Source organism: Anser brachyrhynchus (assembly GCF_964034855.1).
Source record: "Anser brachyrhynchus genome assembly, chromosome: 1".
NCBI classification, from domain to species: Eukaryota; Metazoa; Chordata; class Aves; order Anseriformes; family Anatidae; genus Anser; species Anser brachyrhynchus.
The window spans coordinates 211,487,325-211,508,416 of record NC_137694.1 but is presented as its reverse complement, the minus strand read 5'-3'; the positions used below and the strand labels follow the sequence as shown (position 1 = coordinate 211,508,416).

The following is a 21,092-nucleotide window of genomic DNA, read 5'->3' as shown; positions in this document are numbered from 1 at the left end:
TGAGGGTTCTAGCAACAGCTCTTCCCCTTTCAGCTTCCAGCCCTTCCTGATCTCTTATTCTGGCAGTTGTGCAAATGCTCTCTGCATATTTGTCCATCATTGCCAGAAGTGCTGTCACTTTCCTCTCCTGCCTCCTGAACTTCCCGTGTCTCTATTCACCCTGCATATTCTCTGCGGAGACTGAAGATTTCTCTGTTTCTGATCCAGCTCGAAAGACAGGTATTGATCCAGCTAAGAGCTCACAAGTCTCTGTCTTCCTTGCAGTGGTGAAATTTCAACAGCGGTTTGTGTTCCCTGTTCGTTTCGGTGGAACGATGATAGAGCACTGGTGGAGCTCTGACCTTGCCTTTAAAATCTACATGAGAAAAAGCACCCAGAAAAAGGTACTTGTTAAAAGTTGCTTATACTTTGTGTCCTGAAAAGCAAAAAAAGAACCTCTTGGTGTTTCAATTTCCTCCGGACAGTTATGCACCCAGAAGTGGCTTCTTTAAGTCTTAATGCAATGCTTCTTTTCAAGTGCTGACATCTCAGCCATCAGAGGCAAAACGGACAAAAGCAATGTGGCTCAACCGGGCAGCTTTTTAACCAACCGTTGGAGGGGTTAGGTAGGGAAATGACACTGTGTGCAGACGCTGTAAGTTGAACTCGGCGCTGTTCAATCTTGTCACCCAGCTAAATGATTTCCTGAGTTCAAGACTGACAAGCAAAAAAAAAAAAAGCCTTTCCCTCATCCTTAAAAACTGAGCTCTTGCTGTGGAAGCGCATTGGATCAATTACAGACATGAGTCTTCAGAGAGAGCACAGCTCGTTTAGGTGCACAGACTGAGTTAGCGTGGGTGCGCTTGATATCGTTGCTCTGATTAGGGTAAGGGGAATAATGTGAGTTGTGAGAAATTGGCATCTTGTGCATCTAGGAAAAAAAAAAGATCTTTATTTTGGGCAAATAGATGCAAGTAACCGTATTTGCATAATCGTCTGCGTGTGTTAAAAGTCGGCTGTTGGTGTTAACTCAGCCTAGGTTTTGTTTTCATCACCACCAAAGATATCTGGTCGTCAAAGATATCTGCCCATCTGTTCTGTAAGGAGCTTTTCTTTTAATGGATTAATAAATCGTGTCTTTAAGTAGGGAAATCTTGCTCGGTAATGAGGATTTGGAATGTTAATTTTTGTATTAATCTGGAACTGTTTACTGTCGGTGCTGCAAGAATTTTCCTTACAGTTTTCCTAGTGATACTTGGAACTGGAACTAAGGGAAACTTTCCTACAAACCCCTGTTGGTACCACTAATGGTGTCAAGGTGGGGAGGGTGAGTGGCTGACCATGGCTTTCCAGCTCTTTCAGAAGCCTTTAGCTTCACAATATGCCCGTAGTTGTTTAGCCCTGACAGAAATCTTAGAAAATAATTTCTTTTTCTCAGCCAGTGGCCGTTGGCTCGGCAGTGCTTCAGCTGTGCAAGGTTATTCAGTCGGAGTTGCTCACCGTCAGCGACGAGATACCTGTGGAAAAAGAGGGAGATCAGATACAAGTTGGACCACTAAAGGTATGTTTTTTTTACTACACACGGCTAGAGTTAAACCGTCCACTGTTACTGAATTTGGCCAGATGTTCTCCTTTCTTTTTTTTCCCCCTCTTTCTTTTCTGTTAATTTGCCAGGCCTCAGATATGGAAGTTCCTAAGGCCAATACAAGACAACATGAAACTTTCTTTTTCCTTGGGGTTTTTGGAAAAATATTTAGCACCTTCTCCAAGTCTAAGGATTTTGGTGTGTGAAGTTCCTCTGGCTGCAGGGTGAAACAAGAGTCAATAAGCTAGGGCTTGGGTACAGAAACCACTCTGCCAGCAGACTTTGAGTGGCTCAGGGCTGGGAGGTTTGGCAATATGAGAAAAGGAAGGCTGCAGCTCTGTGTTCCTTAGCTCCACGCGTGATATGAGCTGAGGCCTCTCCTGCCACAGAGGCCTGATGCTCCTGCCCTTGGTAGCACTTTCTCTCTTCAGGAGTTGCCTTCTTGAGCCAAAATTTCTTCTAGCAAGTTCAGCATCTGATTGAGAAGGTGTAACAGTTCTGCACAGCACACTGGAGAGGTTTGCCACTTCTGAGGATAAAGAGCCCTCTAGATTAGCAAACGAAGGGTGAAGAGAATATTTGGAAATTACATTCAGAGCTCCTCAATTATTCCAAGAGAACCTGAGCAAGGATTGGTTCTGTCACTTTGTAGTTCAAGGTGTGCCTGATGTTCTTTGTCACGGGGGCCTGTGAAACTTGTCGGCCTTCTTCCAGAGAAACTATTCAGCTGAGCAGCCAGTAGAGGAGCCACAGGGAAGTGAAACACAAAAGTTGAAGTTAGGTGTGGGAGGAGTTCATCGATGGCAGGAGAAGAGAAATGGCATGTGGTACAGGAGACAAGGGAGCAGAACAGGATGTGGAAGGAGGCATTGGAGGAAATAAGTGGAACAAAATTCAATACAAGAACTGATGGAAAGGGAAGCTAATCTTTATTTTTAGGAAAACTGCTTTTGGTCACTCCGTCTCTTAGATTTCACCCACTCAGTGTAATACCTACCTATCATCACCACGTGTGTCCAGCTATTCTGGCCAGGGCATGGAGGACAAGGGATGTCAGCTAAAGAGTCCACATCAAACTTCTTCGGCTGTTTCTGACGGATGGTCTTGAATGCCTCTGCTTTGGATGTGCCTTTTATACCCTTCAGCAATAGATACTGTTTGGGATCTTTTTTCCCCAATATCTTGTCTCATTCCTCCTAATTCTTAGGCATTTTTAGAACTCTCAATTCTTGAGTCTGATTATTTTGTTTCCCTTAACTGGGTATTTTATGGCTTGAGCCCTTCCTTCCTTTATCATGCTGCCTTATCTTCTGAGTTCAATTCGTTCTTCATCCTGTCATGTGTGAGGAAAAAACAGGAGCCCACAGAAGAGCAAGAACTTAGGGCCAGCTAAAATCAGCAAGGAATGTAGAGGTGAAAGAACAGTGAAAGAGAACATTGAGAGAGAAACACCTCTTTTTCATAATTTTCCTGAGCAGTAATTGCTGTAACAAGGTTTATTTTGCACTCACGGCTGTAGCTTGTAGCCAGCTGCATCTAAAGGTAAGCACTCCAGGTGACGATCTAACGCAGTTCTGGAACAAACCACGCAATGCTTTGTTCCTGAGTTCGTGTTGCAGTCTCTCGTCTCGGCACATCTTCTGATCAGCTCGATTTGCCTTTTTCAATATAGGTGGCGTTAGAGCTCGCTGCTGACAACAAGGACTTCACCTGCACCGCTGCCAGGTCAGCAGTGGCTGCGCAGCAAGTCCCAGCGCATGCCGTAAGAAGTCCCCGGCTGGAATTCCGGGAGCCCAACAGGAATGGTGTAAACGCAGAGGGCTGCGTGAAATTCAGCAACCGTGAGGACCTGCAGAAGGCGGGAGCTTCCAGCACGGACGTTGGGTGGCCACCGCGGGCTGTATCAGCCTCTGTGGCCCGTAATCTCCTGGCACAGACACCTGCGTCTGAAGATTACGGGTTATTGCTGCACGTGCTGCTGATGGTGCCTGATGGGAAGGATTTCATTGCTGAGCAGTACGGGCTCCACGCTTCTTGCAACGTGTATTTAAACTGCAAGCTGCTCAGCACGGAGGAGGCAACAAGATCTGCTGTCATATGGGGCACGACACAACCTGCCTTTAATTTTTCTCAGGCAAGTCACCTTTCTGCCATGTTAAACTGATTTAAATGTGCTATTCCACACCGCCACCTGTTTCGAAGATGGTTTTACGTATGTAGGAACCTCTCTGCTCGGCTCTGTCCAATACACTGAAAGTATTTTCAGCATTGTTTTGGCTGCTTTGCACAGTTTGAAATGCAGCTCCTAGAATCACCCAAATAATAAATGAGACTCAAAGTACAAAAGAGAAACAGTTGGAGAAGTTTAGGTTAAAACTGGGCACAAAATTTGACATCTCCTTTCTTCTGCTTTGGAAAGAAAGCATTGAGGACAGCATCCTAATATGTAAAAGTAGATTTTTTTTTTTATTTTGTTCCATTCCTTGGTGTTCTCTTTCTTCTTAACAGGTTTATCAGCGCAGAAGTGTGAGCTTCTATCCTAACATGGGCCAGAGCCTTCCCCCAGCAAACAGCAGAATTTCAGATATTTAATAATTCCAGTTTGTGATATTCTTCTCAACATATTTCCTTGGAAAAGTCAGCACGCTCAAATGCATTTGTTTTGTTTTTAGCAATGGCTAGTGATTTGTGAGACTTCTCGCTCTTCAGCTGAAAAAGTGAAACGTACAAACGTAGCACAAGAAGTCTGAAATAGTTGTCTGAAAGGATTTCGCTGTGGTTTAGTAAGCAGGCGTTAAAGTTAAAAGCAATTGTTCTTAAGGTAGTGTGTGATCATACGTTAAAATTTGTATAAATCGCGTTTATTTTCCTGGCTTGCTCTTTGCCAAGCCTACCAGTTTTCTGACGCTTCCTAGGCAATTTAATTTTTAATTTCCACTTCTGAAGCACACAGTTCTGTACGCTGTGGACTAATACAGTGCTACCGGAACTCTCTGCACGAAGCAAATAACTTCAAGCGTGTTCCGTGTCCTAATTCTGAATTAAACTCTTCCAGGTGATGCCTTTTTCACTGACTTCCAAGCGCTTGGAGCGACTGAAGAACAACGTCATGATTATCGAAGCGTGGAACAAGCTGGGAAGCCCTGGCAGTGACAGGCTGCTGGGATTAGTGAAGCTGCCTCTTCATCAGTTCTACGTCTCGTTCAAGTAAACAGCTTTGTTCCACGTTTTAGCGGGTCGGAAGAAATCCTAACGGGTGCTCAGGGAAAGAAGAGAAGGGTGGCATCTGAGGTGTTGTGCGAGGGTTCTTAGCAATGATTTGTAGCAAAAGGCGTTTTTGTCACGCTCGAGCTCCCTCTGACGCTTCCACGCTGATCAGTGTCTGAATAAATTCTAGTGTCCTGGTACAGAAATAGAAGCAGGCAGTGAGAAACAGACCCTGCGCCGCGCCAGGCTGGGATCCAGGTTAACTTGCGGAACTACGGAAGAGTAAAGCTACAAGAGATCAAAGTGACTGCCCAGGAAAAGCGAGTCCATGGGTGATTTTCCAAGGCTGTGACTGGTGGAGTGATTTTGTTCTTGGTTCTGCTCTGCCTGGATCCAATCGCTAGGGATGCTGCTGGTTTGCGTGGCACAGGATCGTGCTCGTGGTGTCACAAACCTGCCTACTGCACGTCTTAATTGTTATTTTACCCAGTGGGTCTCTCCAGAGCTCTTCGTTCTTTTTGCTTCAATGTTCTGGCTTCTCGTTCAGTCAAATAAAACACCAGATTAAAATAACTTAAATTAATAGCAATACCGTACAGAAAAGATTCTTTCCAATGGGAAGGGTTAGTTCCTTTTGTTTTGGTCAGGCTAGTCGTAGGTGGAAATCAGCTGGTGCTGGAGCTGGCTCGCAGCTACATTATTAATTGTTAGTGTGCCGTTTGTTTGTGGCTGGGTTTTTTTTGTGTGTTTTTTTTTTGTTTGTTTGTTTGTTTGTTTGTTAGTTTTCTTTCATAGAGTCATAGAAGGGTTTGGGTTGGAAGGGGCCTTAAAGCCCACCTAATTCCAACTCCCTGCATGGGCAGGGACACCTCCCACGAGACCAGGCTGCCCAAAGAAGCAATATACATATATATTTTGTGCCTATCTTTTGCTTGTGTGTACCTTCGGTGTGTTATTAAAGGTTTTTGCACTTCTTCGGGAGATTGTCCCCGTCCCTGCTTGTCTTTCTGCCCAAGTCCATCTCCAAAGGCATATAACTACCTCATAAAAATCATATATGGCTGCAGTAAATTGATAGAGGTCTTGTTCCAGTTCACCACCTTGCTCACAGATCTCTAGGCTGGCTTATGATTAAGGCCACTTTGTTTTCCGAGAGCTTTCATTGCCAGAAATAGCCTTTTCCAGTCAGCAGAACATGGAGCTGGGCTTTATGAGGGCTGTGATGTGATGGGGCTGAATTCTGCGGGAGGAGAAATGGATTGGTTTCTGGTTACATTATGTTCCATCTAAAATGAGTTGTGTGATCGCGATCAAATACAGATGGCTCACTCTCACACTTTGTTTGTTTGTTTGTTTTAATCTGTTGTAGGGATCCAAAGATTTCCCACCTGCTCCTGCAAGCTCAGTATCCCGTGGTTGCTGTGGACAGCTACATGCCCGTGATAGATGTCTTTACCGGCAGTAAAAGCGGAAGCCTGCGGGTCATTCTGGCGATGGGGTCAGCGGATCAAATAGTGGCACTGCAAAGGCTAAAAAACGAAGAAGGAATGGTGCCTCCCATCACCCAGCGCCCTGCCCACTCTCTGGACCCTCCTCCCCCAAAGCCCACAATGGTATTGTTTGCTAAATTCCCCTTATTTTTTTTTATATTGCTTTTATTGCTGCTAAGGACACGTGAAAAAGAATTTTACCTTTGGGTTCACTGACAGACCAGTCATGCCCAATCTTTTTGATTTTATAACCGACTTTTGTTATGGATGATCGTGTTCTGTGCAAAATTATATTGTTTATACTCCTTTCTCGTCTGCTTTGTCTCCAGTCTGGACATTATTCCCCTTCTTACTGCCCTGCATGTCCGCCCCTTCTATTTACATGACAAATGCAGTAAAAATAATTCTAGAAAATCGTAATTTTCACAGCCTAATTCTGTACCATACAGGTTTTGCCACTACGTTTGGGTTGTATACACATAGAGTTTCAAGCTTTTTATGTGCTGTGGTTTTTGGTGTCTGCAGGAAAAAAATACTATCAGGCTTTCAGTATTTCTGTGAGCTTTAGGGAAAAAATGGCAGATGTCTGAGCTTCTTAGAATCTCATGTTCCTAATGCTTGTGTGCTCTTTCCTAAACAGTTTTCCTTTCCGTGTGCATTTTGTTTTATTAGCTGTTAGGGAGAGAAGGGGAAGAACTGATGGAGCACGTCTTTGAGATTCACGTGGAGAGCGTGAAAGGACTCACCCCCCTGCAGTCCACAGTCTGGGGGGAGGCTGACTGCTACGTGCAGTACTATTTCCCGGTTCAAGAGCCTGGCTCTGGTGCATTGCAGGGAACTGAACTGCATGAGGAAGGTAAGTTTGTTTTATGACACCTCCTTATTTAGAGCTTTACTTAAATATCTCCTCAGAGATCAGCTCGGTACAGGTAGTGACCTTCTAGTACTTGGGCTCGGTCGGTAAATTAAAAGCTTGCTTCAGCTGAGGCAGGTGGCAAAGTTTCCAGCAAAAAAAGGTGCCTGGTTTTCAATCTATTCACGCAGTACATTTCTGAACAGCTTTGCAGGGAATACTAGGACCACGTACGGTTAAATTCAACAAAGACTTGGCATGCACAAGTCTTCTGACGTACTCAATTTTTATGGATACACAAGAAAGGACCACCTGTTTTAAATCCTTGGGAGTAGCAAGGAGTATTTAAAAAACTGCAGTTGTAGAAAAAGGACTGCGTTGGCTCGGTGTACTTTAAATCACTAATATATATTTCCTCTGAAAAATGACAGTGACGTTGTTCCATAGCAACTGCTGTGGGCTGTGTCAGCTTCCAGCCACGTTTAACGACAGTTTGCAGCCCGCGTCTCACAGATTCGTGGGTGAATTGCTCAGAAAAGAATTGTGAAGTGAAATTCAGAAGAGCAAGCATTTCGTCAGGAGGCTTTAACTTATCGTCCGTGGGTCCTGCCTCCTGAAGGACTGCAAAAAGGAGAGGGCTGGAACCCGCTAACGCAGACAGCTGAAGCACTAGGATGTTTCTGTGCCTCATGGTGTGGTCTGCACGGAGGCTTCCTGCGCTTCCACCAGCCGAAAGCAGGGAGTTCCCATAGAGCCATACAAACAGAGCAGTTTTGCTCTGATTTTGGCCAGGCTTTTTAGCACGTGTGTGACACTGCATGAATGTGGCCGCATTGCTTCCAGGCCCAGCACTGCTTTCCTGTCCCTACACAGGTCTTCCCAGCACTTCTGATTCTGCATTAACTTCCCCAAAACCAGTTCAGGTGTTTGAAACTTAGACTGTGATTGTCCTCTGATTCTCTGCTTGGATTTGAATTCAGCGGTGGCTGTTTAACCAACTCCGTTTGACTCGCAGGCATCAAGTTAAAGCCTTTTCGCACAGCAACCGCTTTGTGCATTCCTGATCCTGTCTTTAATGATGAGCATCACCATTCCTTGTTGGTTCCTGCCGATGTCCCAGTTCAGAGGCTCCTGGTCGGTGCATTTATGGCACCAGGAGCAGTCGGAGGAGGAATCCAGTTTGAAGTCTGGTGCAGGTACAGAATAACATCATATTCTTCGTAGATGTCACAGCAGTACAGATGGAGGCGTGTCTGTTACTGAAAAATCTCTAGCTGTGGTTATTGAATAGTAAGGGAAAAATTGGTTAACTCATCAGCATCTGGTGATGAATAGCTGCATTTAATATTGTTTAAGACATTTGAGCCTTTTTCCACTAGAAGTGCTGATTAGCCTTTTCTTCTTACAAGCTCATTAGCAAGTGTGTGCTGGCTAATAAAGCTGTAACAAGGAAAGGGTAACATAGGGTAAGATATTTTGTTATTTTTTCCACTTTATTACCAGCATAGTGGTCTAAAAACAATGTTGAAATACTTGGCATGTCTACATTTTAATAGCACCCTGGCAATATGATTGCATTATTTTGTTCTTTTTCCATAATACAAGTCACTGGCTTCAAGAAAATACACCGTAAAATGTTTACAATATATAAATATATATATTTTTTTGTATTTCTAATATTCTTCTTAGATGATTGAAGAGTGTTAGCTTATGTTTGTGCCTATTTGCACAATGTTTCATGATGTAGGTAAGATGAAATTATCTCATTTAAGCGAAGTTCAAATCATGGTTTCTTTGGCAGCTGAAGCTAATTACTAGTAACAGAAAGTAGAGAACATAAAGATGGACAACTTTAGAAAAGCCTAATTAAAATAACTCATCTGTTCATTCTGTAGGAAACGAGCCAAGCTATTAAAAATTCCCAGGTTCGTTATTATATGCTGGATGTGTTCACATCAATGTTGGTAATGACCAGAGCAGCTGAAGTTACGAATTGTTAGTACCCGGCATCTCAAATACACACTTTTGTAACTTCAATTTAATCTTGCCCTAACCACTCTCATATATTGGCTAAGAGATTTAGGCTGTTTTGGTACAAAGGAACAAATTACTGAGCTGGAAACTTTTTGAGAATTATGTAGACATCTTCTTGCCAGCTCGCAATATTTGAAATGAAAAAAGCTTGCCAACAGATCCTAGTAATTAGGGAGGAGCTTAGATTCCAAAGATTCCAAATCATAGAGTTCTTGCTATGACACTAGCAGCATCTTGAATTCCTTCTAGAAGCATGGGGAGGAAGGAGAGAAACCAGCAGGTGTACTACAACAAGGTATTGGGACTAGAAGTCAGGCAGTGCTCCAGCCAGGACTCAAACAGTCTATTCATTGCCCCAAAACGCAAAGAGAAACCCAAGTCTATGTTACTACCACGTTACTCAGTCACTGCTGCTGAAAACACAGTGGATGCCTTTCTCCTGGTCTCCTGGTTCAGTAGATACGGTGCCAAACCTGGCTTTAAGCTGAGTGAAGCAGAGTAGCACAGTTAGAAACTGTCTTGAGTCACTTTATACACTCACAAACTGGCACCACAAATCTGTTCCACAAGTAATATTTTGATTTACTAACAGAAGCTGAGAGTGGGGAATATTGTGTGCTAGATCCTTCTCTTGTTTTCCTTTGGGATGCCAATTTTGAGTAGAGTTTTTGCTAGATGCCTGGCTACGACTAGTACAAGTGTACATGTGTAGCATTATCTACCTTGAGCACTTAGTCTTTTTTTTTTTTTTTCCTTTGGGAATTCACTTACGTGGGCTTATCCCTTAGCTGTCAGGAGTCTAACAGGTCGTGTTGGAAGACACGCAAAATAGAGTGGACTTTTGTGTAGTTTTGAGAGAAATGATGATCACTTTGTCGTTGCCCAAGCAGCGTGACTGACACTGCGCCTTTGTCTCTTCCCAGGTATTACTACCCCAATGTCAGAGACCAGGTGGTTGCCAAAGGGACCTTGCCTTTGTCGCGGCTGTGTGCTATGGTGACTATGCAGCGTCGTGAGCAAATAGACATACAGACCTTTAATCTTCCGTTGGTCCCGAGGACTGATTCCTCAGAGGAATTTCACCTGCGGTCTTCAGGTAAGGAAGGCTTGTGCTTTTTCACTCATCTATAAGATGAGAGTCTGCGTATTCACTGCCGAGATAAATTAATATGTATTTGTGTTGACAACTGATAATCAGCCAGGGGTGTTTTTCCTCCCAGATTTCACTGGACTCTTCACCTAGTGAGAGTCAGTGAGAAACATGAGCAACCTCAAAGTCCTAGCAAGTTTTAGAAAAGCTCTTCCTATGTATTGACCTGCTAAATTGCCAAATTAGCCTCAGTTAGGTTTCCCATATAAGGTGAGGAATGGGAGGTCTGAAGGAGGGCTGTGCGTGGTATTTGGTATGAGCAGAGACGTCTTTCTGCTCTGCGGTAGTTCTTTCAAATAATACAGACATCAGCTCTGGGAAGGCCACTGAGGAAACCTCTACAACCTCTTTCCATCAGAGGTTTAGCATTAACTGTAAAAATGAAAGGCAACTTCTTGGAAAAAGTGGACATAAAAATGCAAAGAAAATCTGTGGTCGCAGAGGGAATTCAGTGTACTTCAGTTATTTTGTAATAAATTAGCCACGTCAGAAAACCTCATGGAAGCTTTTGTCACTGCAGTGCTATTAAAAAGATCTGTTGAAGCACTGCAGTAATATATTTAAAAACTATTACAATAAACGCACACATGAGGGCGCGTCTGGGTTAAAGAGGCCGTCCTGGTTTTACTATGTCATAAATTTGGCAGTGAGAAGGAGCCATTACGACCGTCTGATCCGACTGCCAGTAGGTCAGGCTGCAGGCTGCAGTCCTTAAAATCTCCTCCTGTGCCTCCAAATCTTTCGTGCCTCCTGTAGCAGCCCGTAAGGAAGCAGAGCACCTTGCACAGCCGGTTTCAACAATCTTTGATTCCCAGCTAAACCCCTCTGTTTTTTCCATATGGATTTTTTAATGCATTAATAGAGTAAATTTTATATTAAGAGTTACAACTGAGCGTTGATTCTCTTGGATGCAACTGTACAAAAAGCTGACCGTTTCCTTGCTTTCTTTCTTTCACTGAATCCAGGCTTGCTTGATGTGAGCGTGAGATACCACCGTTTTGTGAAAACAGCAGGAACAACCACTCGCGCTGTTTCTCTGTCTGTACAAATACACAGAGCAGCTGGTTTGCAAGCAGCAGCCAGGTAAAGCCTAGCCCTAAAAATAAGATTATTTTTTTTTCTCTTAAAATAACTTTATCTGGAGGCAGCAGGCTGAAACATTAGATTAGAACAAACTGTAACTGGCCAACTTTCCATCTGCAGAGACCGAGATTCAAACTGGGTTCTGATCAGAAGTGAAAATATTTTTATACAGTGGTTATTTTTGTCCCTTAAACTGCAGAACAATGTAGTAGCAGTCGTACTACAGCAAGCTTGAGGCTGTAATGTTGAGAATGAAGTAGTTTAGACTTGCAGTGCTTTAGCAAAGCGAAGAGCTGGGAAAGACATCATGTGGTATTCTTAGAAGCAAAGCTCTAGCCATAGCTTTTGGTCCCTCGGCCTTTTGTGCAGTATTACTTCCTTCCACGTTTTCCAACACTGAAGGGTGAAATAAAATGGTGTCTGTGTGGGCACTGGATCTTGGTGTTACTGATGCTATTTAAAAGCTAGCTAAGACTTGTTTTCTTGAATTTGACTGGGGAAACGTGGGTAAACTAACTGGTAGGTGACACATCTCTTTTCTCCAGAAGGCTGCTGCTGTTACTGCACGGTACCGCATGAACTTAATTCTTGAAAATTGCACATTCTAAGCGTAAAATAAAAAGGTGGAAGAGAGGGAGTCAATTCTGTAAGCTAAGAGAGGATGACTCCTCCTGTTCTAGAGTACTGCCCACTGATCTTTTTTTAGTGTTGCTGAGCTCCTGATCCTAATTAATTCAAGTAGAGTCCTTACAGTGAAGATCACTACCATATCGTGCTTGAAGAAGTTAATTTTGAATGACCTCCAAGCTCTTTATACATCAGGTGTATGACCTGAATAATACCTGGGTCTGTTCTATTGTAAAACACCCCATCTGTTAGTTTCACCTCCTTTTGTTTATCAGGTATAAAAATAATTTAGCTTGGCCATTTACTTCCTACTGGAGTAGGTTCTCTGGGAAGTTATCCTGCAGCTTTGTCTACAGTATGGGATGTTTTTCAAGGTGCTGAGTCTCAATGACTTTGGTCTCAGATCCTGACAAGGATAAAAGCACAGCCACCAGTGCTGGACCTTGTCATAGTTACTGTCATCATTTTGTATCTTTTCCTACTGTATTCAGATGAAAAAAATGATGAAAATAATCTATAGCAAAAACCTATTTTGACTTAAAATACAAGTTGTTTTGTCTCATCTTTTTTTTTGCCACAAAGACTTGAAAGCTTTGTATTAATTAAATAATTAATTGAAATTCTAGATTTCTTGTACTTTACGTTCATTCTCATTCTCGTTTTCTTTTTGCATCCTAAATGAAGAGCTGTGGCAGAAAAGAACCCTTCGGTCCAGTACTATGCAGGTGTGGGAGTTAACGCTTATGTCTCTGTGCACCTCTCCTTCCTACCTGAGACAGAGAGGCGCAACACACAAGCCGTGGCTCGTACTTTCTGCCCAGAGTTTGAGCACCACATAGAGTTTCCTTGTAACCTCATCATCCAGAAAAGCAGCGGAGAAGCCTCTTGTCTGGGAGAGCTCTTGCAGGCTGCCAACATCGTCTTCTCTGTCTACCACCAGAGCGTCAAGTCAGGTAAGGAGAAAAAGTGATTATAATGACTAAGTGTAGTTGCATGATGATCCAGTCCTTTAATTGTCAGTGTAGAAGACAGGCTATTCTGTGCAGTTGCTAATAGATGTAATTACCTAAATGGTCTTCCAGAGAAGGCTTTGGGGGGTACTGTTCCCCTTGCACAAACAGTTAAGGCTTCCAGTGCTCCAGTTGATCAAGATCACCTTTTAAACGAAAAGATAACAATTAATAGTAATAGTTCTTAACTCTTGAAGCACACTGGCTTTGTATGGGTGTGCCTTATTGCCTTCGCTTTATGAACGAGGTAATGGAGGTTCAGAAACACGACAGCTTAAAATCCTCCAGTGATCCTATGTCAGATAAGCAAGATTCTTTCATAACACGACAACATACTGTAGAATTACTTTGTAAACAAAAGTTATCGAAAGATGACGTTGTTTCTTACTTCTGGGGAAGAAAAGTCAGGAGTGGCATGTAGAGTAACTGTAGTAAAGTACACCGCTAGCTCCCTACTGACTACTTAGTGCTCACCTGTGGAAACATTCCCCAAAAGCTTCTCCAAATTCAGTGGTGGTGGAGCACGTATCCTGTAATTAATGTGCATTGGGACCACTTACAGACAAGCTTTGTTGACACCCCTGGTTCTCACTGAATTTGGCTTCATATTTTCTGCACCGTTTGTTTTTTTCTTTTTCCTTTTTTCATGGGTTTAAAGTGTTTAAAGTATGACAGATGAGCTGTTTGCTGTTAAGGCGATGCAGCTTTCTTTCAAAGAAGACAGAGTCTCAATAGCTTCTAAATCTTCCGTTCTAGCTTGGTGCATTTACAAAATTATTTGTTTTCCAGCCACTGACACATTGGCAGCTCGGACATCAAAAGATTATCTTCTTGGGACAGTTACAATTCCAACCAGAGACCTACTGAGAAGAAGATCTGGTAATGCAGCAGTGTTACGCTACCAGCGTTCCGTGTACATGCTATTGTAATTGCTTAAAACAATTTTGATTCTTACGGTATTTTTTAGACTAAAGTTCTCTCAGATACTGCACATCTTCATTAAAAATCCTATCTTAGAAAGCTCATAAATGAGATGTTGTTTGAAGATGAGTTTTTAGGGTGTAGGATCTTGTGCATTGAGTACAACTTACACTGCTAGCATGGATTTTTTGGAAACTGCAAGAGAGCAGCTATTTGCACCTTATTAAGAGTCAGGAACTGTACAGGCTAGAAACTGGAGACACTCATCAATTGACAGCTGAACTGGCTGAAGGAATATTAACCTGCTTAATACTTTATTTGGTGCTCTTCATTTTCAAGTTTAAGATGGAAAGTTTAAGAGTTGTAGCATTCAGCGGAGGACCAGTGATTACTTTTGAGTTGTCAAAGCCGGAAACAAAAGCTTAGATTAAAAGCAGTTGAATTAACTTTTTCTTTTTTTAACTGAATGTAATATACAAAGTAACACTAGGTAGAAGAGGTAAAGATTTTGTAAGATACAAACTAACACCAGATAGAAGAGGTAAAGATTCTGTGTAATATCTTTATTATCCCTCCCATAGATCAGGTTGCTCAAAGCTCCATCCATCCTAGCCTTGAATGCTTCCAGGGATGGGGCATCCACAGCTTCTCTGGGCAAGCTGTTCCAGTGCCTCACCACCCTCTTAGTAAAGAATTTCTTCCTTATATCTAATCTAAATCTACCCTCTTTAAAGCCTTAAACTCCTTGTCCTGTCTGCGCACTCCCTGATAAAGTGTCCCTCCCCATCTTTCCTGTAGGAAATGATGTTTTCGTTATCATAATGATGATTTTCATTAACATAATTATGTTTTCGTTATCATCTTGTTTATTTCTGCTTTAATTTCAGTGTAGCGCCCATTTTCGCCAACCGTGAAGTCTTTGGTTTATTTTTAAGAAAATAGGAACGGAAATTTTTAAGAAAATCGGAAGAGAGGAGGAAAAAACTGAGAATGCCTGATTTTATAGCTGGAGATTCATGGGATATAGTTTTATTGTAAAATGAGTATCGTTACTGAAATGGAAAGAAAAGTGTGTTTTGGATCAGCACTACCTGTGAGGTTGTCTGAGGTCTAACAATTTGCTGCTTTTTCAGGCTAGAAATGAATTCCAAACTCACAGGAAATAGACGCTTCGAGTACTGGTTCTTGGCTGACGACCAGAGTGCAGGATTTTTTTTGCTGACGTTTTCAGAGGGTAGGAAAAGTCTAATTAATTATGATCTCTTCTCCTGAAGGTATTACAGGCTGGTACCCCGTTACCCTAGCTGAAGATGTAACGCCTTCACGCCGCACAAACATCATGCAGGCCCTTGGGGGAGGACTGGAACTTTCTGTGACTTTTGCTCATCACGGTGACAGAGACCGTGTCTTGGAGGCTGCGAAGCTTCTGGGATGGAACAGTGAGGAAAGCCCTGAGGACAGTTTGGATGAGAGTGACGAATGGGATCAGAGTGACGGTCCAGTGGCTGTGACCATTTCAACCCCAAGGGTGTGGCTGCCTGTGCACTGCGTGCTGCTCGCAGGGCAGGCGCACCCGAACAGAAGCACCTACTGCTACCTCAGGTATAAGCTATACGATCAGGAAGCCACGTGGACTTCCCTTAGGAGGCCTAAATTGAGTGACGACGCAAAGAAAGTCACGGTGAACTTTAAGAAAGCAAACAAAGTGACCCTCAGAAGGAGCCAAGGGCTGATTTGGTTCTTCAGGGAGGAGAAACTAGAAATCCAGGTGTGGTGGGCATACGGTAAAGAAAATGACGCGGAAAGACCACTCGATACAGATCGTCTCATTGGATCCGCCTATGTCGACCTCGGAGCGTTAGCAGAGAGGTCAAGGAAAGCGCTGAGCGTTGGTGGTAAGTTCATAAAGAACGTTGTCATGTTCTAGTCCTCTTTATTGATGTTGCTTAAATCTGTAGTGAAGCAAAAACTGTACAGCTTTGTTTTGTCCTCGATGCGATACACGCTCAACTCCTCCTTTCATCGACGATAAACAAGGTTCGGATGCTTGCCTCTCTGGATTCAAAACCTAGCAAGCTTAAATGGGTGCAAAATTGGTAGCAATGAGCAATAACAATTAGCCTAGCTGGATTAATGAGGAATGTTCCTTGAGAATGGCAGTTTTGGGCATCGTAATAGAGTGAGAATAGAATATCTCAAGAAGGCTGAAGGCTTGTAGTCAGAGCAAAGGACTAAGCAAGAGAAGATCGTGTGTGTATGCAGAGGCACTCTTCACAGGACTCGCAGGAAGTTGACGCGTTTTCAAACAGCAATCTGAACTACCAGTGAGAAAATGAAGTGCACCGTTTGGAGGTTTGGTCATTATTTTTACCTTTCCAAGCTGGTATTCTTCACTGTGTGATACCTGGCTTAGAAGTCACACTGAAAATCAAAATCGTTCTGCTGAGAGATCTTAAAATAATGAACTGGACCAGCTTTTTCCAAGATCCTATCCTTTCTTTCTCTTCTTTAGCTGGTTGTTTGTGAATTCTCTTGCAGGAGTTTACCCGTTGTTCAGATGCAATGCTGCAGACCTAGCAGGGGCTGCTGTACGTGTTCACGTTGCCCTTTCTTCCACTTCTGCTGCCCTGACCAGCGGACTTCACTGTGCTGAGGAATACAGCAGTAGTGAAGATGAGAGCACAGAGAAAGCACCCGACCCGAGCCAACAGGTTGCTGAAAATCATTGTCAGAATCTGGATATCGTAAGTGCAGAAATCCCCAGTGAGAAACCACAAGAAGGCGACGTGGAGTTTCTGGAAAACACAATTGCTGTCAATGTCCTCGTGGAAAGAGCAATGCATCTAAGTTTAAAAGGTAAACCACCACCACCTCCCTTTTTGCTGGCGGTGGCTTTGTTTTTGATTTGTATGTGTGTGTTTTTGTTTGGTTGGTTTGTTTCCTGGGTTCTGCTCGTTAGAGGTACTGCAAGGAGCAATTTACAGACAAAAAGCCCAGGAATTTTCTTCCAACTTACTCCAGCAGTGAATGAACGCAGCGGGTTTTGATCTTGGCTCGCAGTATTGCAACCCTGAGACCATTGCATTGTAGAATAAGTAGAGGGGAAGCAGGAATTTAAACTATTCAGCCCCTCTCTATTAATAAAAAACAAAATATAAATGATATAACGTTCACTGTTACAGATGACAACTGAATTCTGCAGTTAAGAATTACCAGAATAACTTAACCCCGAGATCCTCCTGTCTCAAAGACTCTTGCCAATTTGCATTTTTAGCATATAATCAATTTGTAAAGCTGGCTTTATTTGTGCTATCTGGAGGCTGCCAGCCGCAGCACGGAGGAAGGGCAGTGTGAGGGCAGAGCAGCCTGAACTCCCCCAGGCTTGTCGCTCTGCTTCTCGCTCTGTACGGTGGGAATTACAGCGAGGTGGCTGCTCGCTGTGCTGAGCGTGACCGAAGAATTCCCTTCGCTTTTAAATTTATGCTAAGCGTATTAAAATATTCCTTCCTAGCGAGCGATGTTTGCTTCTGGATGTGCAGTAAGGTAACGTGGCGAGTTTCCAGTTTCAGAAGCCTTGTTTGCCTCAAGTTGCGGTCTATAAACGAATCTGGTTTATTAAAGGTGAGAAGTGCCTCACCCTTCACCTTGGGCACCTTTAATGCTGCACGACTTGCTCACTTTGTGTTTGCTCAGCACTCGGAGCGATCAGGTCTCTTTTGGACCGTTACAGATGCAAATATGCGGTGTTACCAAATATGAATAAGGGACTGACTCAAGGTGAGCTTCCTGGACATGTCTCCCTTAAAATCAAATAGTTCCTAGTCTAGGTGACATGGCAGAAAAAAGCCCTCAGCATTTTCTGGTCTCACAGCTAAGAGAGTCAAAGAGAAGCCATAATTTAATTCATTCTGATCCATAGTGAGCCCCACAGGTGGCTTTTTTATAATCAGTGATTCTGTAATCCTTTGGAATTCGTAGCCTTTGGAAACTTGATGCAACATTATTTGCCACTGCAAAGTTCTGGGAGTGATAAGGAGGTGTCTTTTGGTGGCGTACGCTATGGCAATGTTTCTGTCTTCAAACGAATTACCTTCTCTTGATATTTTTAGAAGTAACTCACCGTGAGGCAATGGATACACTGGAACAGTGCATATATATAAGCTGGTTACAACAAGAATTTGCATTTACAGATAAAAAGGCTAGAATACGTTTCCAGTCCAGTAGGTAATGGATGTTAAACTTCCTGCGGTTTTGGAAGAATTACTTAAGACATACGATTTTCAAAAATTGAGTGAAGTTACAAAATGTTTTCCCAAGTCTCTTGATATTTTTTGGTGTTCTGGAGTGACATTTCCCATTTTTTTTCTTTTTTTTTTAAGATCTTCCAAAAATACAAAGGAAAGAACCTACATTTCATAACGTCAGAAAGGAATGAAATTACTTCTACTTTGACTACAAAAATTGATTATTATTTTTTTGTTAGGTCTGCCTTTACATGCAAGAGCCGGTGAGCTGGTCTAGACAGGTCCTGCTCGTTTCTCTGAGCTGATGTCACATAACCCACGCCTGTGTTTGACTTGCCATGTCTATCGTCTTGCCAAACTGAGAGGATTTCTGTGTGGCATGTTTTAACTGAAGCCATTTTTCATATTAAAAAGTATTTTTTTAAAAAAAATCCTCTTCTTGGTTAAATCTTCACGGTTAAGGGATAATAAGTGAGCGGTAACTCCGTAAGCTACAGCAAACCAAACGCATTTATTTTCATGGCGAATCAGACTGCAGGAGAAAAGAGATTTTTGTAGTTAAATCAGATTCATACTCATCGGTTTTGATCGTTCTGGACAGCGAAGTCTTAGAGAAGTCCAAAGCCACACGCAGAGTCCTTGGAAAGCAGAGTTGAGGAAGCAATCTGTAACAACAGGGCGGTATCTGATGGCAAAGCGTGACCTTGTTTCCCCTTGGCTAAATCCATTTCTCCTAGCAGATTTTGCCGGCTACCAATTCAGCATCTCAACGGCTCCATTAGCAGTAAAATGCTTCTACAGCTCTGCAAGCCAAATTAATCTCGCTAAAGTGACAGTGACAAAGAGGGTCCGAGCCTGGAGGAAGGGTCGCATGCAGAGGGGAGGTAGCAGGGAGGTAGAAATCTTCTGATTCCTTCTCTGAATTTCCTAAGTGCCTTTGCAGGTCACCGTCCCCCACAGAGGCCCTAAGCCTCCCTTTTGAGCTGCAATTCAGCGCGGGTGACCGTATAATTTCTGCATCTCTCATTCAGTACTTTCTAATCCATAATATTCAGCGGCATCTAGGGAATATCGAGCTCCATCCCTTAATTTGATCTTGTGTTCCTCTGATTATAAACTTCCTGCCTCTAAGTGCAAGCACACCCAATTATATCGGACTAGTTCATTCATTACGTGTTTTCTCACCAGTGTTTTCCCAGCTCATTTCAGGACAAATGAGGGAGGAAGCGGTCATATATCCAACCCTGAACTGTGCTTATGCAAGGAATTTCCTAAAGCTTTCATAGGTGCATTGCAGAGTGAATTGCAGCCCTAGTTGCTCAGCTTAGCAATCACAAAGATCCACTTTGGGTAGGGATTAAAACCAAATTATTTAAAACCAAATTAAGTATTTGCTGAAGCTACTTCGTACAACTTCAGCTGCTCCCTGTGTAGCTCCCCGGGCTAGGGCATGAAGGCGATTTATTTTTCCTTCCCTATTGATGTTTTGACCAAAATATTAAGGCCTCATCTACACGAGATTGTTTTTTTTTTTTTCTCACATTTCCTACTGATGCAGTAGCAGGGCTGGTGGGAGCACACAAGCACTTCCTTAGTGATCGAGTGCTGGAATAGGGTCCCAGGGATCTGGGTATTATTCCTAGCTTTGCCTTTGACTTCTCAGATGATCTTGGGCAAACGTTTTCTCTGTTCCATCCTTAAATATTCTGGTTTCTGTTCTATAAAAGGTTCGTGTAACGTTTGCCCCTTTTTGTAAACCCAAAGTATTTTCAGCTCCGCCAGTGAGAAGGAGCATTTCCTAGACGGTGAATTTATTTGTTAATGAACAGTTTTTAACTGCTAATCCTTCCTTTACTTCTTTCCACAGACGTTATTAATAAGCTTTTTATCCTTCGGACAAATCCGACTTTAATTCTGTGTGATTTCAGGGAGTCCTCTGACAGAACGGGAAGTAACAGCACCCAGCAGCTGCGTGACGTTTGCTGTTGCTGGCGCGGATGCTCCAGTAAGCACTTCGGTGATAGAAAACACCGACTCGCCCGTCTGGGACTTTCAGCAGCAAGCGAGGTGCGTGGTGTGGACTCGCACAGACGTGCTCGCAGAGCCTCTGGGTCTGACAGCCAGTGGCTAGGTGTGAAAATAACACACCCAGTTAGGGGTGCCTTTCTGCTTGCTGCTATATTTCCTGCTCGTGGGTGTTATCAGCTGTAAGCCTAGACTCCCTCTCATTCAGAGGCTCCAGCTTTTGATCCAGCGAGCTCTAAAAGGTGCTTCGGCCAGCTTTGAGGAGCAGTCTTGTTCAGCTTCTCTCAGCTACAAATGCGTATTTCCATGTTTTACAATTGCCACGTGCTTACCCTGGGTAAAAAGTTACGTGAGGAAGCTTGATCTTAAAGCTAACATGAGGAAGGGCATTTTGACCTGCACTGAACCTTGGCTCCGCTGTGTTTTTGTGGCTTAAGACCTTGGATGAGTCAGTTTGTTTCCACTCATCCGTAGTTTCTCCATCTAGGGGAAGGGGCTGGTAATGGCTAAAGGCCTCTTGGGAAGATAACATAAAGATTTGATCCAGTTTATTGGCTTTTTCTGTACATTTTCCTTCGTTTTATGCTTAGCAAACTGGCAAATCACTATAGCAAACACAGCTCGGACTGGGGTATCAGAGCCTAGGTTGGAGCAGGTGAATTGACCACTGCAAAGCACCTCAGCTGATGAGTTTGTTCCTTGTAATAGTCAGTAATAAACCTGTGTTTGCAATCTTGTTGTTTCTCCAGAGCTTCCATACCAAATCTTAAATGAATGCCAAAGCTATAGCCAAGGGTGTTTTCTAAACGAGGTGAAACAAGTCAGATACAGGCAACAGGAAAGCTTACCTAATTTATTTTGTCCGTCACAAAATACTTGCAAAT

At 43.1% G+C, this 21,092-nt stretch overlaps 1 protein-coding gene across 3 annotated transcripts in view; it reads left to right on the top strand.

The window, feature by feature from the left end:
* Nucleotides 1-21,092, top strand: part of C2CD3 (C2 domain containing 3 centriole elongation regulator) — a 59,730-nt gene that overhangs the window by 11,987 nt on the left and 26,651 nt on the right. For all 3 annotated transcript variants that reach the window (XM_080559422.1, XM_080559423.1, XM_080559421.1), the window contains exons 11-24: nt 265-383; nt 1,418-1,540; nt 3,237-3,698; nt 4,620-4,771; nt 6,141-6,384; nt 6,934-7,117; nt 8,130-8,310; nt 10,072-10,244; nt 11,264-11,381; nt 12,693-12,961; nt 13,808-13,897; nt 15,214-15,834; nt 16,478-16,795; nt 20,112-20,250. In XM_080559422.1, the coding sequence (XP_080415548.1) occupies nt 265-383; nt 1,418-1,540; nt 3,237-3,698; nt 4,620-4,771; nt 6,141-6,384; nt 6,934-7,117; nt 8,130-8,310; nt 10,072-10,244; nt 11,264-11,381; nt 12,693-12,961; nt 13,808-13,897; nt 15,214-15,834; nt 16,478-16,795; nt 20,112-20,250 (3,193 nt within the window). The remainder of the gene's footprint in view (nt 1-264; nt 384-1,417; nt 1,541-3,236; nt 3,699-4,619; nt 4,772-6,140; nt 6,385-6,933; nt 7,118-8,129; nt 8,311-10,071; nt 10,245-11,263; nt 11,382-12,692; nt 12,962-13,807; nt 13,898-15,213; nt 15,835-16,477; nt 16,796-20,111; nt 20,251-21,092) is intronic.